The sequence below is a fragment of the Ochotona curzoniae genome, unplaced genomic scaffold (genome assembly GCF_017591425.1).
Source record: "Ochotona curzoniae isolate NIBS_2020 unplaced genomic scaffold, NIBS_Ocur_1.0 contig_3819, whole genome shotgun sequence".
In the NCBI taxonomy this organism is placed as follows: Eukaryota; Metazoa; Chordata; class Mammalia; order Lagomorpha; family Ochotonidae; genus Ochotona; species Ochotona curzoniae.
In genome coordinates, this window is record NW_024466004.1 from 30237782 (window position 1) to 30255624 (window position 17843).

At 42.3% G+C, this 17843-nt stretch overlaps 1 protein-coding gene across 1 annotated transcript in view; it reads right to left on the reverse strand.

Moving 5' to 3' along the window:
• Positions 1 to 17843, reverse strand: part of TMEM30A (transmembrane protein 30A) — a 41363-nt gene that overhangs the window by 15598 nt on the left and 7922 nt on the right. The window contains 1 exon segment of the mRNA XM_040983643.1: positions 1966 to 2073. Coding sequence (XP_040839577.1) covers positions 1966 to 2073 — 108 coding nt within the window.

The following is a 17843-nucleotide window of genomic DNA, read 5'->3' on the forward strand; positions in this document are numbered from 1 at the left end:
CACTCCTGGATTATTCACTTTCCAAGTGGTTCTGGAGTTAAACTTGACAGATTTAGCCCCCAGTGCCAGCCTCTGCAGCTGATGCTGTGGCAATGCCCAACCAACCCTCGTCCACTCTAATTTATGCTTGCACTAGTCGGAACAGTCAACCCAACCTGGCTTTTCCCTGACCTGGCACACATAAGGCGTATAGGTGTTGTAACCCTGCCTGGTCTGGTCTGCCCCCATCCCGACTCACGCTCTCCAGTGGGAGTGGCTGTCTAGCAGGTGAGTCCACATTCCCCATACCAGCTTTGCCCTCTCCCTCCCTGGTTTTCACATGTGCTGTTTGGGCACTGCAGCTACTTCTGGTACAGCTCACCTCACCTTGGCTTTCTGTAATGTGCACTGGTATGTGTTGCAACCAAATCTGGCCTGACTCACACTCTGTTCTGGTGCTTGGATTCAGTATAGTTGATGTGAACTGGCTCAGCTTGGTCTGTCCCTGGCACATGCCAAATGTATGCCAGTGGGCATCTTTCTCTGGCCTGGACTGGGTTGCTCCCTATCCTGGTTCTTGCGCTCACCTGCAGGGACTGTGTCCCAACAGAGGAGTTTCCCAAGCTCCTCCATCAGAACCTCTCCCTATGCCAGATCTTGCATATACTGGTGGGTCTATGGGCCAGTCCTACTTAGTCCACCTCCTGTTCTGGCAGGAACAGTGTCCTTTCCTTGCTGGCCTTCAATCCATTCCAATTCTTACTGTTGGATGTTTCAGCCCAGCCAAGGCTCGTCTACAACCAGACACTGCTCACACATGGCTCAGTAGGGGCAGAGACCTAGCCTTGTTTGACCTACATTTACCCAGGTTCTCCAGAGCACCAGATGGTGCTGAAGTCTAGCCCAGTTAGGTGTGCCCAGTCCCAGTTCACACTTGTGCCAAGGGAGACTGTAGCCATATCCAGACCAGAACACTGCCTCCACTCCAGCCCCCTCACACACCAAGGGAACCCCAACCCAGCAAGGGTATATTTTCACCGCTCCCCAACCAGGTCTATTCTCAGCCCTGGATTATGTGCATGCCAATGGCTGCTCTGACCCAGTTGGCTTGGCCCCTCTCCTGCCTCAGCCTTTGCCTTCGATGCTGTGGCCTAGCATCCCTGGCTCATGCAGACCAGTAGGTGTAAGAGCCTAGCTCTGCAGATTTTACAGAGAGGGAAGAAAGGATAGAGCAAGTCTTTGTTCCACTGGATCACTTCTGAAGTGGTTGCAACTAGAGCTGAACTGATCAGAACCTGGAACCAGGAGCTGCTTCCAGATCTTCCACGTGAGTGCAGAGTCCCAAGAACTTGGGACATCCTTCATTGCTTTCCTAGGCTATAAGCAGAGAATGGAGGAAAGTGAAGCAGCTGGGACTAAGCCGGTACTTGTAAAGGATGCTGACACCACAGGACAGAGGATTAGCTTGTTGAGCCATTGTGCTGGCCCCAGGACACAGGTTTCTTTACCAATGTCCTAAGGGCAAACCTATACCCAAACCTACCCTATATAAATGCAAGAAATTGAAAATACAAGTACATGTAGATATAAACTTTACACAAAATGAATTTGTGAAATTATAAAATTTTGCAGTAACTCATTTTAGTTCTTAATTTGTTGAACTTTTAGATCCATTAACTTTTTGACAATAATGCATCTCAAAAGAAAAATATTAGACATATTAAAAATGTAAAAAAAATTTCCAGTGCAATAAATGTCTTACATTCCATCATCAAGCACTAACCAAAGTCAACCATACAAATAAACATATTTGTCAGACAGTACAATACAAAAGCTACACATACAAAACAATTTTTCTCAAAAGTAAGTGGATGCAAATGTGATTTCTCTAGAAAGTCAAAATATCTATTTAGAAACATTTAATACAGTATTAGTATTTTTTCTTTAAAGAATGGCCTTTCTGACAAATTGCTTAGAAATACAGACCTCAAATGACTTGTCCAGTGTGAAGTTAATCGTACAATAGCAAGGTGTCACTTCCGGAGACAGACATTTATTGCAGGGACTGGAAGGCTCTGTTCCGGTATAATCAATCTGCAAAAGAAAAACACAACTGAGTATTTCCTTAGAGAAAATGGAAACCTGGAACATTCAAAAGGAACTTGCCATGAAAAGAGAAAGTCTGATGAAGCAAATGGGACCGTAATTATATGTTTATTAAAAAAATTATTTGTTTACCAGTCTCAAGTATTAAATTCTAGAAGAGACCTCTTTCATTCTGATCCAAGTCCTCTGTCTTCTCTACCATAAAAAAATACAGTTACACCTAAAATCTTAATTAAAATTCTAATGTTTAAAAATTCAAACTACAAAGTTTAAGCTATTAAAATGCCAGATTGACAAAGATCAATGAGTCAGCTTTTCTTACTATTTTTCAGTCACCTCAACTTCATGGTACATTTTCATACTTAAAATATAATAAAAAATTATTTGGTTTTCAAGAGCTACATTTATTCAAACCTGTGTGCTGGAGTGGAGTTTCATGCTTGGAATTTCCCAGGTAAGATAGGAATATCTGTTATTCATAAAGCTCTTGATCCATAACAGAGCTCACGTTAACAACACAGACTAGGGGAGGGTCACCTAAACGTGAAGCGCTCAGGAGCTTTAGCCTCTGGGGAAGGGCGCAGTCCTGTAAAGACTGTTCAACCACATGACCAATGTTGCCGTATCAATCATGCCCTTATCTTATAGCTCCCACAAAACTGGCAGGTTCCTTATTCTTGGCAAAGTAGGTTAAGCAACCTACATAGGAGCACTAGTTTGAGTACTGGTTACTTTGCATGTATTATGGATTTTGAAAAAATATATGACATTATCTGTCATTGAGTCATACAGAAGTTTCATTACTCTTAAAACCTTCTGTATGCTGTAGTCATCTTTCTCTACCCATTAATCCCTAAGCTCGCTGTCTCCATTGTTTTGGCTTTCCTGTAATGTCATATAGTTGGAATCATGCTGTATGTAGACTTTTCTGTTTCTTTTGCTTAATATTTATTTATTAAAAGGCAGAGTTACGGAAAAAAAGGCAGAGACAGAAAAAATATCTTCCACCTGCTGGTTCACTCCCTAAAAGGCTGTAATTAATGGCCAGGCCTGGGCCAGACTGAACCAGAAGCTGGCAACTCCACCCAGGTGGGCCTCCCAGGTGGGGGGCAGGGTCCATGCACTTGGGTCATCTTCTGATGTTCTTTCCATGTCCATTAGTTGGAAGCTGGACTGGAAGTGGTGCAGCTGGGACACAAAGCAGTGCAGCTGGAACATGAACTGGCACCCACATGGGATGTCAGCTACAGAGGTGGCAGCTTAATTGGCTGTGCTACAATGCTGGCCCCAGACTGGTTTCTTTTACTTAGTAATATACATTTAAGGGCTTATATGTTTCTCAGTGGCTTGATGGCTCGTTTATTTTTAGCAATGAATAATACCCTCCTATTCATATGTATCACAAATTATTTACCCATTACCCTATTAAGGACATTGTCAATGCTTCTTTTCAGCAACTATGAATCAACCTGCTACACAGTTTTCAACTCATGTGCATAAATACAAGAAGTACAATTGCTGAATCATATGTTAAGAGAATATTCACTTTTAGAGACACTGTCCAACTGTTTTCCAAAGCAGTTGTACCATTCTGTATTCCCACCATCAGCAAATGACACCTTGTGCTAATATACACCCTTTTGAGCATTTGGTGTTTTAATGTTTGCCCTTCAGGTACCCTTGCTATTTTAATTTGCAATGTCCTAATGATATGATGCTGATCAACATCTTTCACATTTATTTGCTACCTGCATGCTACAGATGATGAGTACTCCCAAAATTCTTACGTTAAAGCCCAAATTTTTTAACACTTTCTACCGCTCCCTCCCATTACTGTATTCTGAAATGGGGCCTTTTGAATATAATTAGGTTTACATGAGATCAAGAGATAGGAATCCCACGCCGGAATTACTGTCCTTATAAGAAAAGGAAGACAGAAACTTTCCAATTTCTAGTACCTGAGAACAAAGCAACAAGACAGTCATCTACAAGCCAGAGAGGACCTCACCTTATTGCATTAGGAGCACAGATCTACTAACACTTTGATTTTGTACTTCCTAGACTCCAAAACTACGAGAAATAAATTTCTCTGGTTTGAGGCACCCGGTCGATGGAAGTCTGTTAACTAGTACCATTTGTTTAAGACACTGTTTGTCATCATGGTGTTAATTTTCTTATTTCTTTGTAATTTTGGAGAAAAGTCCTTTACCAGACATGTCATTTCCAAGTATTTCTACCAGTCTATGGTCTGTCGTCTCACTTTTTTTTTTTTAAAGATTTATTTTTATTATTTTTGTATTGGAAAGGCGGATATACAGAGAGGAGAGACAGAGAGGAAGATCTTCCATCCGATGATTCACTCCCCAAGTGAGCGCAACAGGCCGATACTATGCCGATCCGAAGCCAGGAGCCTCTTCCGGGTCTCCCACATGGGTGCAGGTTCCCAAAGCTTTTGGGCCGTCCTCGACTGCTTTCCCAGGCCACAGGCAGGGAGCTGGATGGGAAGTAGGGCTGCTGGGATTAGAACCGGCGCCCATATGGGATCCCGGGCATGCAAGGCGAGGACTTTTAACCACTTGCACCACCGCGCCGGGCCCTGTCGTCTCACTTTTTAAAACAGTTCTAATTATCTGTTACTACCTTCATATCATAGGTTAGTCATCTATAATCTTTTTTTTAAAGATTTATTTTTATTATTTTTTTCATTGGAAAGGCGGATATACAGAGAGGAGAGACAGAGAGGAAGATCTTCCGTCCGATGATTCACTCCCCAAGTGAGCTCAACGGCCGAAGCTATGTGGATTCGAAGCCAGGAGCCTCTTCCGGGTCTCCCACACGGGTGCAGGGTCCCAAAGCTTTGGGCCGGCCTGGACTGCCTTCCCGGGCCACAGGCAGGGAGCTGGAAGGGAAGCGGGGCTGCCGGGATTAGAACTGGCGCCCATATGGGATCCCGGGCGTGCAAGGCGAGGACCTTAACCACTTGCGCCACCGCACCGGGCCCTCTATAATCTTTACTTTTGAAAATCAACTAAGCAATTTCTATATGTAGATGCTTGATTTAAGAATTTGAAAAAAGAAAAAAAGGTTAAAATCTTTATCCAGAAAATAAAACCTGAATTTAATAACATTTAGTTGTTTCATTTTTAAAATATTTATTTACTTACTTACTTATCTATTTATTTGAAAGCCAGAGTTTAGAGTTATAGAGTTTTTGTTTTGTTTTTTTTTTTTTTTTTTACCTGCTAGCTCACTCCTCAATTATCCCCAATAGCAGGGACCAAGTCAGGCAAAAGCCAGGAACTTTTTAGAGGTCCCCCACATGAGTGCAGGGTCCCAGGCACCTGGGCGACCCTCTGCTGCTTTTTCAGGCACATTAGCAGAGAACTGGATTGGAAGTGGAGCAGCTGGGACACCAACTGGCTTCCATATGGGATATTGATATCACAGGCAATGGCTTAACACACTGGGCCACACACTGGCCCTGGTTGTTTTAAAAAATTATGATAAAATTTGGCTTTGTCTTTGAAGAAGTGGTACTGTTCCCTGCCAGGTACCACTCAGATGTAAAGATGTCCCTGTGAACAACACTGATGATGGCACCTCGGATCACATTTTCAGCTGTGTTTGTTCTGGTGCTGGAAATGACCACTTTCTCCATAATGTGATTGCTGCCATGGGCAAGAAGAAAATTACCAACAGGTCAAAGATCAAGTCTTTCGTAAAAGTTTATAACTACAATCACCTCAAGGCACACTGTGGATATTCCCTTGGATAAAACCGTGGTCAGCAAAGGTATCTTCCGACTACTGCTTTTAAAGTCAAGGCCTGATGACAGACCAAAGTCAAGTTCAAAGTCACAAGGCCATTAAGAACAATGGGTTTTCTAGAAGTGGATGCATTAGAACTTTAGAAAAAAAATTTCATTTTGACAAATCCTGATATAATCTATATAAATATTCTCATCAAAGCTTATTTTTTAATCCGTAAAACTTTGGGAAACTTCTTTTCACTGCCAACATGTAAGAGAAGTTAGACCAAAACTAAAGAATATAAATCAGAAACACAGGTTTTATAAATTAAGAGAAACTTATCGGGCCAAAACAGCATCAGGGCGTATTTATATGTAATGTTTCCCTTATCCCACTATGTTTAATGGCACTGAGGAGATGAAAGAAAGATGAAACGATTCAGAAATAAATTATATTTAAAAATGTTTCCAGAAGGTCAATGTAGTAGCCTAGTGGCTATAGTTCTTGCCTAGTATGCACCAGGATCCCATATGGGTGCAGGTTCCCATCCCAGCTGCTCTACTTCCCATCCAGCTCCCTGCTTGTGGCCTGTGAGAGCAGCAGAGGATAGCCCAAACCCTGCAGCTGCTTGGGAGATCCGGAAGCAGCTCCTGGTCCCTGTCTTTGGGTTGGCTCAGTTCCAGCCATTGCGGCTACTTGGGGAATGAACCAATGGATGGAAGATCTTTCTCTCTGAATCTTCTTCTCTCTGACGTTCCAATAAAAAGTAAATATTAAAACATTTCCACATTTTCTTATTCACTTAACAATTACTTTAAGAATTAAAGTTACGAAAGTTTCAAATTGGGCCAATTACAAAAGTGTATTTATTTGACAGACACTTCTCAAATAACTCTTTAGAAATCATTCTCTAAATAACCAACCAACCAAACAAAAAGTCTAGAATAGATGGACAGAGAACAACAAGGAAAGCCTAGAATCAGACAGGAAACGGTCAGCGTGGATTCACTTATATCTTACTAGGTGGGACACAAAGATTAGTTACTCTTCACTAGCGCATTCAAGATTTCTCTGCACACCCCTCCTAAAACTGTTCTGCACCTAAATTGTTGACATAAGTCTTGTTAGAGTTATAAGCCAGACTAGACTTCCCGGAAAAAAACCCAGGTTCAGCAAAATTATACTTCAACGCTATAAAAAGCTAAGTACTACAATGAAAATAGACATGAGACAGCTGAATAGTACCCTACAGCCATTTTAAGGTGTACAGAACCCAGTTGTAAATAAATTAAAATTGAAATATCAATGAAGTAGTCACAGGATGTGGTTAAGAACTTGCATCTTTTTTTTTTTAACATATTGGTTATTCAATACTAAGACAACTAATTTCATAATGTTATAAATTGTTGCTGATGTTACGTTTGGGCTTTTAATTGATCGGGATGATACTCTGTTGGCTATACCTTCAGAACAGAGATGGTCTCCCCAAGAAGCTGTTGAACTTATCTGGACAATAAGATACTGGACTCTATGCTTGGTATATGCTTGCAATGAAAGAATCTCAACTGAACTTGAACTGTGGCAATGCAGCAAGGTGGAGGAATCCACCATAGGGGGAGGGTTTGGGGAGGAGTGGGGAGAATCCCAGTACCTATAAAACTGTGTCACATAATGCAATGTAACAAAAAAAAAATCATTCTCTAGGGCAAAATGTAAAAGAAATAATCAGTTATGATCAAGGAGACATACTTTAAGAAAATTTAATTAATTTGATGGAATTTGAGAGCTAATAAATTAAACCACCGTACAACAAAACTAAAAACTTTGCTGGAACTAGTAATAATTACTGCACATTACACCTGAGCAAAATTGAAGGGCAGGGACCAGTGTTGGATAGTGGGAAAAGTCACTGCCTGCAATGCTAGCATCTCCCACATGAGGACCAGTCCATGTCCCATCACTCCACTTTCAATCCAGCTACCTATCAATGAGGGAAAGCAGCTCAAGATGGCCCTAGTGCTTAGGCCTCTGTCTCTCATGTGGGAGTCCTGCAAAATGCTCCACCTCCTGGTTTCAGCATGACCCGGCCTGGGCCACTATGGCCATTTGGGAAGAGTGCTGATGCAATCTCTATCTCTCCCTCTCTCTTTGTAACTGCAGCAAATAAATCAAGTTTTAAAATATTTTACTCTAAATTTCAGAGGACAACTAGAATATTTTTATCACAATATTTATTATAACTTTTAAAATACATTTTTCCCCAGCTGTAGGTAACTGCCTAGGCTGCCTTATATCTAGCAAGTTCTACACTGTTGGGAGAAAAGCAGCCAATAGCTAGCAGGCACTCTGGGTCTAGTATGCCAAAACTGTGTTAACTCTACCAGTGTGCCAGCATAGTTGTCTTTTATTATCATTTGAAGACAGATGAGGAAGGCGGGGAATGCCAGGCTTGGACATGTGTCCTTGGCCCCAGGCAGAGGTACTGCAGACTGCCCAGGGAAGGAAGAGTGTCTGGAGACATATTGGAGTGGGAGCAGCTATTTGACAGGGGACAAATGACTTCTGGGGTTTTCTATGAACCAGGCCACTGCACTCACAAGTAGGCAAGGGAGCTGAGACAGAGTGGTTTAGATGGGGGAAACCAGAGGGCATGTCTGGGTCATGCCAAGGCATCCGCCCACATGGGAGACCTGGACTGGGATAAATAACATTGCCTGGTGGTACACACAAAAGGTGGAGGTGGGGGGTGGCGAATGCAGAACCCTGGCTTGGCTAGGCCACAGTACCTGCCCAAGTGTTGGGCCAGGGGTGAGCTATGTCAGGTTGGGCCACAGCATCCACCAGAACATTAAGAGAACCGGATTTAGGGGCAGATTCTGTAGAGGACTTGTGGGCTCACCTCTGCAGGACTGCAGCACCTGCCAGTTTGTGCGGAGAGCTTAGGACAGTGACAAGCTAGTCAGGCTGAACCGTGTAATTCAATTGACACTCATGGGAGCTGGGGTTGGAAGGGGGCCAAGCTAGGACAGGCTGCAAAACCCACCAGCACATGCAAAGGCCAGGACTGAGAGCAGACCATGGCAAGCAGGGCTCCGGCTTCAGGGAAAATCACAATGTATGTGGTCCAACCCTGGAGTGCTGATGAAGGACTAGGTCTACTCATTTGCTGATGCCTGTGCAGTGGACAGCATGCCCAGATGCACACAGGGAATATGACAGCCTGCTCATCTGGGCCAACGTAGCACACTGAGTGCCTTGTCAGAGGATGGAAAGCAGAACAAGTTGGATTACTCTCACGGCCAAGCTTTGCAGCATATCCCTGGGGTCGGGGATGCACTGAGGAGGACCTGGTCAGCCAACAGATCTTGGAAGAATTTTCTCAGCCATGGTGCAATGAAGATACAACTTCTCAGAAGTATCAAAACCACTCAAGTAACATCCTTAGAACACTCTTCCCTACATCAGGGTCTCTAAGGACTGTGCCCTATCCCTGAGTGCTTATGCAGTTTGACAGCAAGAAGTGATCTTCTTACCTTTACCCCAGTGGACCCAGGAAAAAAGACAAAAGAAGGAAAGGGGAAAAGGGGCATGGGAAGGAAGAAGAGGGGGAAAGGAAAAGGGAGGAGAAAAGGAGGAAGCACGGGGGAAGTGGGGGAGGGAGGGGAAAAGGGGAAAGGGAGAAGGAGAGAGACAGAGCTGAAACATTTGTCCCACCTGCCTTCCCCTATACCATGACCCTCCCCACCCTAACCAGAGATCCTCTTGGTTTTGCATCCCTCTCAACCATGCAAATAATATTAAAAATAAAATTAAAATGTAAAAAAATATCTATATAAATATATAAGCTTTTCTAATGCTTATTTTTGTTTATTTTCATCTTATTTGAAAAGCAGAGTTACACAGGGAGAGAGACTGAGGCAGAGAGAAACATCATTCATCCACTGGTTCACTGTCCAAATATATACAATAACCAGGTCTGGGTCAAGCCAAAGCCAGAAGCCCTGACTTCAGTCCAAGTGTCTACCTGGGCTGTAAGAAGTCCCAGATTTGGGACACCATCTGTTACTTCATGGGATGCACCAGCTGGAAGCTGTATCAGAAGCAGAGTAGCTGGGACTTGAATTAGCAATCAGCTATGGGATGCAGATATCCCAAGCAGTGTCTTGTACTATGACAGTATAAGGCCTATCTAATGTCTTTTGATTCTAGAAAAATTTTAAAGTGCTTTTAAAAATTATCATCACTAACAAAGTAAGCCTTATGATGTGCAAGGCATGGTACAAGATAGAGTAATTTTGAACCCATCACGGTAGCCTAGTAGCTAAAGTCCTTGCCTTGCATGCACCAGGATCACATACGGGTGTTGGTTCCAATCCCAGCAGCCCCACTTCCCATCCAGCTCCCTGCTTGTGGCCTGAGAAAGCAGTCGAAGACGGCCCAAAGTCTTGGGACCCTGCATCCATGTGGGAAACCCAGAAGCTCCTGGCTCCTGGCTTTGGATTGGTGCAGATCCAGCCATTGCGGCCGCTTGGGGAGTGAATCAATGGATGGAAGATCTTCCTCTGTGTCTCACCTCCTCTCTGTATATCTGACTTTGTAATAAAATAAAATAAATCTTAAAAAATACAATAATTATACAATATATATTTATTCAACAGCTTGCACAAGCTCTTTATACATATGTATTTCATTTGATCCTTACTAAAATGCCAGAATACTATCATAAACTTGCCCAAGTTAACAAGTAGAATGGTTAGTCCTCAGCTAGAACCAAGAATTTCTGATTCCATGCACAATGGTGCTTCTATTAAACTGCTTTTTCTTAGGAACAGGGAGTTTCCTTTGCCCTTTATCAGAGATGAAAACAAAGCAAACTACCATATAATGTTAAGTGCACAGCTGGATGTCACAGAAGGACAATCGGTAGTAGACAGACCAGTACCTTTTTACTGTGAAGAACCAAGGATTTTAATCAAGTCACAAAACAAGGGGAAAACGCAGAGAGAATATGGAAAAGAAAGAAGTTACAAAGCACAAAATACAATGAAGGACAATGAGGACAATGCATTTTGGATGTATGGAGAATTTCATTTTGGAAGAAAATGAGACAAGGCTAAAAGATAAACTGGAGCCAAAACAGCAACTGTGTTTTAGTGATTGCTATTTACTGAACATGGTCCAAGTGTTAGATGTTTTAAACACTTAAAATGCATCACCTTATTTAATAAGTACAACAACAGGCACTTGGTCCAGCAGTTAAGACATCAGGTAGGGCACCCATGTTCCATATCAGAGGACTTGGGTTCAAATGCTAGCCTCACTACAACTGTCCCAGCTTCTGGCTACTGTACCCCGAGAGGCAGCAGTGATGGCTTAGGTAGCTGGCTTCCTGCCCCGTGCTGGAACTGAGCTCTTGGCTCCCTAGCATCAGCCCCAGATGGAGGCTTCTGTGGCATTTGGTGAGTGGAACAGTAGATAGGAAGTCTCTGTAACTGTCCCTGTCTCTGCCTCTCAAATAAATTTTAAATTTAAAATAAAATGAGTCCTACAAAATTGGTCTTTATTTTCCTTATTTTAAACTAGAAAACTGTCATTCAGGAAGGCCAGGAATTTTTCCAATATCACCCAGACACAGTAATTCTAAACACAGTTTGTTGCCACTCTGCCATCTCTAATACCTATGCTCTTTCTGCCACACTATGTCATTTCTGATGTACAAAATCAAGACCTTGAGATGATAAAAACAGAGAAACCGCTCATGGACAGTTGTGATTTTCATTCTTGTTAAAGTGCCTAGTATCTGAACACACTTCCAAATACTACGAAATTGTCCATTATGAGAGTTTGGGAGACAAAAGAGCTCTATTTCTATTTCATGAGCTAAACTGATGGGACTGGGCACTGTGGCGTAGTTACCTAAGCCTCTGCCTACAGCTCTGGCATCCCATAAGGGCACCAGTTCATGTGCCTCCACTTTGGATCCAGCTCCCTGCTAATGGTCTGGGAAATCAGCCAAGGATGGCTCAAGGACTTGGACCCCTGCACCCATGTGGGAAACTTGAAAGAGGCTCTTAGCTCCTGGATCCCAGACTGTCTACCTCTGGCCATTTGGGGAATGAATCACTGAATGGAAAATCCAGTTTCTCTCTGTAACTCTGAATTGAGAGAGAGAGAGAGAGAGAGAGAGAGAGAGAGAGAGAGAGAGAGAGAAAGGGAGGGAGGTGGGGGGGAGGGAGGTGGGGAAAAGGGAAAGGGAAAAGAGAAGAGAGGATTTAATCAATCAATCTTAGGTAAAAAGAGAAGTCTGCAAGCACTAACCACTGAGTGATAGTCCATGCTCTTATCACAAAAAGGATAATGTAATTTACCACGCTTCCTATTGACGTCCTATTGAAAATATGGGGAATTTTCCTAAGATCTTCAGAGTTTACTATCTTTGTAGACCAAATAATTTGTACAACCCAGGTACTGGTAGGAGAGAAAGGAGGCATAAATTTTGAGAATAAGAGTAAAAGAGGCATAATAAGATGGCAGGGATCCTGGGGTACTGAATATTTTTAAAGTATTAAAAAAAATGCTTCCTTTTTTAAAAATCAAATAAGCAATGCAGGGAATCTTCAGAAACATCACTGAAAAAAGTGGAATTAAAAGATGCTCTAGATTTTCTGTGATCCTTTTGAAGCCCCATCTACATCAATGTGAAAAAACACATTTTCCCTACAACTACAGACAAGCAAGCTGCCACGTGCCCAACCTTCCTGCTCTGGGAGCAGGAGTTGTGGTAAAGCTATGGTAGGCTATGCTTGGGATGCCCCATTCTACACCAAGTGCCAGCTGCAGCTCTGGCTTCTTCATTCAGGTTCTGGCCCCAGCTTCCTGCTATGTATCCTGGGAGACAGCAGCTCATGGCCAAGTTCTTGAACCCCCGCAACTAAAGTGGGCAATCTGCATTGAGATCATGGCTTTTGGCTTCAGCCTGGCCTATCTGTAGCTGCTGCAGGCATTTGGGGAGTGTGACCCAACAGACAGAAGATCATCTCCATCTCTCCTTTTATATATCTCTCTTCTCTCCGTTGCTCTTTCTCTGTCACCCTTTTTTCCTCCCCTATCCTTCACATTATCTTTCTTCCTTCAGGTGGATTAAAATAAATAAGCATTTTAAAAATAACACATTTTAGAAATTAGAAGCACTCAGGGCTGGTTCTGTGGCACAGTGAGTAAAGCAGTTGCCTATGATGTCGACATCCCATGTGGGCACTGGTTCGTGTCCTGGCTGTTCTACTTCCATACAACTCCCTGATAGTGTTCCTGGGAAAGCAGCAGATGGCCTAAGTCCTTGGGCCCCTGCATTCACTCACAAGGGAGACTTGGAAGAAGTACCTTGCTCTTGCCATTGCAGCCATACAGGGGAGTAAACCAGTAAATCCAAGATTTCTCTCTAAGTCTTTCAAATAAATAACTCTTCATAACAAAAAAATAAATCTTTTTAAAAGTTATAAATACCAAAGGGAAACACAAAGTAGGTTTTTACTCCTAATTAAAGCAGTAAATCACATTCTTCCACTTAGAAATGATCAATGAATCAGGTGACAGATACATGTACACTGCCCTTGAAAAGGACAGATACGGGAAAATTCATCTGCTATTTCCTAGACGTCTGCTCCATGCCAGAATTATTACAAATGAAGAAAGTGATACATGGAAGTTAGATGGTCTCCTGAGACTAGCCAGCTGGTATTTATCTACATTTGTTCTATAGGGCTGCTGTGTCAGAGCAAGAGAGCTTTATGTTTTCTGGAGGAAAGGAAGCTCAAGTTCAAGGTGATAGCAGAACCACATACCCTCTGAATCTCTAGGTAGAAGCCATCCTTGTCTCATTTCAGTTCTGGCAGTTCTCTGTGCTGCACCATTCCATCTCTGGTTCGGTTGTCACCCTGCATTCTCGTCCCATGCCCATAACAGGTCCTTTGCATAAGCAAACTAGTCACATTGAAAAGAGATTCACCCTAGTGATTTCACGTTACCTTGCTTATATCTGCAGGGACTCTATTTTCATAGCTGCATTCAGAAGTAGCTAGAGTGAGGATTTCAATGTATCTTTTGGGGGAATATAATCAACCCACATACAATCAGATCTGTCTAGCTCCACAGTTACTGTTCTTTTCATCAGACTTGTCTGCTGCTTCCCATAAGCTTATGTAAATATGCCCTATGATAACTTCAGCATGTAAGTCAACTCAAGTCATATTTTAAAATAAAACTGGCATCAATAATTAACTTGCTAATATTTTAAAGATATTCATCTTTACTTGAGGCAGGGGAGAAACAGGAAGAAAGCAATCCTCCACCAACTGGTTCACTTCCCAAATGACCACGTAGGCCAGAGCTGGGCTAGCCTGAAGTCGAACAGGAACTTCTCCTGGTGTCCCATGTGGGTTCAAAGGCCCAGAGTCCTAGACCATCTCCCACTGCTTTCCAGGCCATTAACAGAGATCAGAAGTCAAGCAACCAGGACTTGAACTAGTGCCCATATGAAACACCAGCTCCATAGATAGAGGATACGTCTTATATGCCACCATACTGATTCCAATATGTTAATATTTTAAAGAGTACTATGAAATCTTATTTTATCTAAAATACAGACTAAAAATGGCTCAATTGGGGCAAATGTTGTGGTGCTGCTTCTGATGCCAGCGACCCATACTGAACTCCAGCAGCTCTGCTTCTGATCTAGCTTGCTACTAATGCGCCAAGGAAAGCAGTAGATGATGACCCAAGTACCTGAGCCCTTGCTATACACGTGAGAGACCAGGATACAGACTTCCAGTCCTGGCTACTGCAGTCATTTGCATAGTCGACCAGTAATGGATTACCTATTCTATATGTCACTTTGCCTTTCAAATAAACAAATAAACCTTTAAAAAATTATGCAAGCATGTCAGTTTGTACAGGCAGGCATTTGGTACAGTAATTAAGATGCTTCTTGGGATGCCGCCATCCCACATCAGAGTGCCTGTGTTCAAGGACCCACTCTACTCCCAAAACAGCGTTCTGCTAATGTACACCCTGAGACAGAGCAGGTGATTACTCAAGTTCTTGAGTCCCTGCTGTCCAGACTGAGTTCCAGGTTCCTGGCTTTGGAATGGCCCAGTCAGGCTGCTGCAGGCATTTGGGGGAGTGCAGCAAAGATTTCTTTAGGTCTATTTCTGTCTGCTTCTCTCTCTACACCTGTGTCTGCCCTCTAAGTAAATACACAGAACATAAGGAAAAAGGATGAGTAGTCATAATCCCAAGAACATTGTATCTATTAGATACTGAAATAGAATTTTTATAATTCAGTACTTATTGTCCCAATTCCTCTTATATGCAGGGGATATAATCCAAGTCCTCCTATGAATGCCTGAATTTGCCCTAGAAATTTTGGTCTAGAAATTTTGCTTCTTCAAAATTTCTGCTTTTCCCTATCCCTGCACATCTGATAAATTTAATTTATAAATTAATCATGCTAGAACATTAACAATAACTAATAAAAGTACAGCAATTATAGCAATATGCTTTTATAACTGTTACAAAGGGATGAGCACAAAGCATTGAAATCTAGTCGCTAGGGTCCAGCACGGTGGCCTAGCAGCTAAAGTGCTTGCCTTGAACATGCCAGAATCACATATGGGCACCAGTTCTAATCCCAGCAGCTCCACTTCCCATCCAGCTCCGTGCTTGTAGCCTGGAAAAGTACTCGAGGATGGCCCAAGGCTTTGGGACCCTGTACCCTTGTGGGAGACCTGGAAGAGCTCCTGGCTTCGGATTGGCTCAGCTCCAGCCATTGCGGCCACTTGGGGAGTGAATCATCGGACAGAAGATATTTCTGTCTCTCCTCTTCTCTGTATATCTGACTTTGCAATAAAAAATTAAATCTTTAAAAAAAAAAAAAAGAAATCAAGTAGCTGCTTGGAACATCTGCATCCTGTATCCAAGTGCCTGGCTCTGATGCAGGCACTCCCAATCCATGATAACATTACCAGGTGTCATTAGCTAGCATTCAGGAAACCTGAGAGGGGCACATATATCAGATGAGGAGAGAGGAATCAGGAAACCTTTTTTCTGCAACTTTGGCAGTAACAATTTGAATAAAGTGGTGGAATAAGGAAAGAGGTTATTTCAGGTAGATCTAGAAGCAGTAGTTCGTCAAGGTGAGAGCAAAATGTATGAAAATGGTACACAATGAGGACAGAGAAGTAGAACACAGCCTATCATGAAGAAAATTACATTCTATAAAAAAGCACTTAGACAGTGTCCTGACTGCTGCAGGGTGACAGACATAGGAGAAATTTTAAGTAAGAGAATTCGGCTATTCATATTAGTCTTTTTGAAGCAATAGATATGGTAATAATGTACAGAATGACTAAAGAGAATGTTGGACAAAAGACAGGTGAAGGAAACAGAATGTTACTTCCACGATGAAGGTGAGAAATGTTGAGAACATAAAGAAACTGGCAGCAGGAATCAAAAAGAGAAATATTCACAAAAGTAGAATCTAAAATATTTAGTGCCTAGAGATAGGATAAACATTTAGGTTGGTTCCTAGGATTTCTAAGACAATGATTCCACCCACTGTAACGTTCTGGTTTTCCTCTTAACTGGTTTTCCTGTGAAATTGTGATTTACAAGAAACATATATTTGGGTGGTGTCCTGGGGCACCCTGAAATCTGAGTCTAGAAAGTGTCTTTTGTATACTAATGAGATAACTGGTAGCTGGGGGATCTGAACAGTGTCAGGCTAAGAACCAAGACACCCTTAAAGGCCCGTAACTCTCAGCACCACCTCCCCAGCCTTTGGTGGGGAGACAGAAACTGAAGGGTGAGTTGACCAGCAGCAGCCAATTATTAATCAGCCACAACACCACAATGAAACCTCCACAAAAACCTGTACTTATGGGTTTTTATCAGAGATCGAAGGAGTTCCTGCCAGCTGAATACATGGAGGTGGCTGGAGAGCTGCGTGGTCAGAGTATGGGAGCTCCTTACCCTATTTCCTCTACCTCTAGCCCTATGCATTTCTTTCATCTGGTTCTTTGTCTGCATCTTTTGTAATAGGATAGATTCTCCAGTTTCTCCCTGTAACTCTTTTAAATCAATAAATAAATCTTAAAACAAAAAAGACCCGGTGTTAAATTCATTGCAGGTAATGCCAGCAACCTATGTGTACCTGCTGAGCCCTGGCTGCATCACATCCAACCCAATTCCCTGCTGGTCTGCTGGGAAAGCAACATTTGGGCCTCTACCACCCGTGTGGGACACCTGGATGGAGTTCCAAGCCCGTGGCTTAGATTTGGTTCAGAACTGACCACTGTAGCACTTGAGGAATGAATGGTGGACGCATGATCTCCCACCCTCCCTCTTTCTCTCTCATCCCCTACAATGCCATCTCTCTGTAACTACATTTCAGATAAATAAATCTTAGATAAGGAAGGAAAGAAATGGGTATAAGCAACTAAAGTGTCTGCCTGAGTGTTATGGAGCTGCCTTCCTAGTAAAAAAAATAATCATCTTTAAAAAAGTCACAGTATCAACTGATATCATGCATATAAAATTCTTTCAAATTCACAAATTATTAGTTACTGTTACTAGTTTCACTATTAAAGAGGAGAGGATTTTTTGAGTAGATATTGTAACATATTTATGGTCTGAACAAAAATTGAAAAAAGAGGTTAAAGACAAAGGAAGGTGTGACTCTCTACATTCCTTCTATGATCTATTCTTTAAAAATGAATCAGCAAATCACATACCAAATTTGCTCTTCACATAAAAAAGCAACTACTTGTAATATGAATTAAAATTCAAAATACTACTACCCCAATATCAAGATGTAATCATTAGTAACTCAGGTGTTGAAACTCATGTCTTCTCTCCCCAATCTCTCATGTAACTGGCAGATTGCTTTACTGCCACATAATCTCACAACCCTGTGTTGTAGACTGCCGATAAGCCTGTCCACGACTCTGCTTCCTC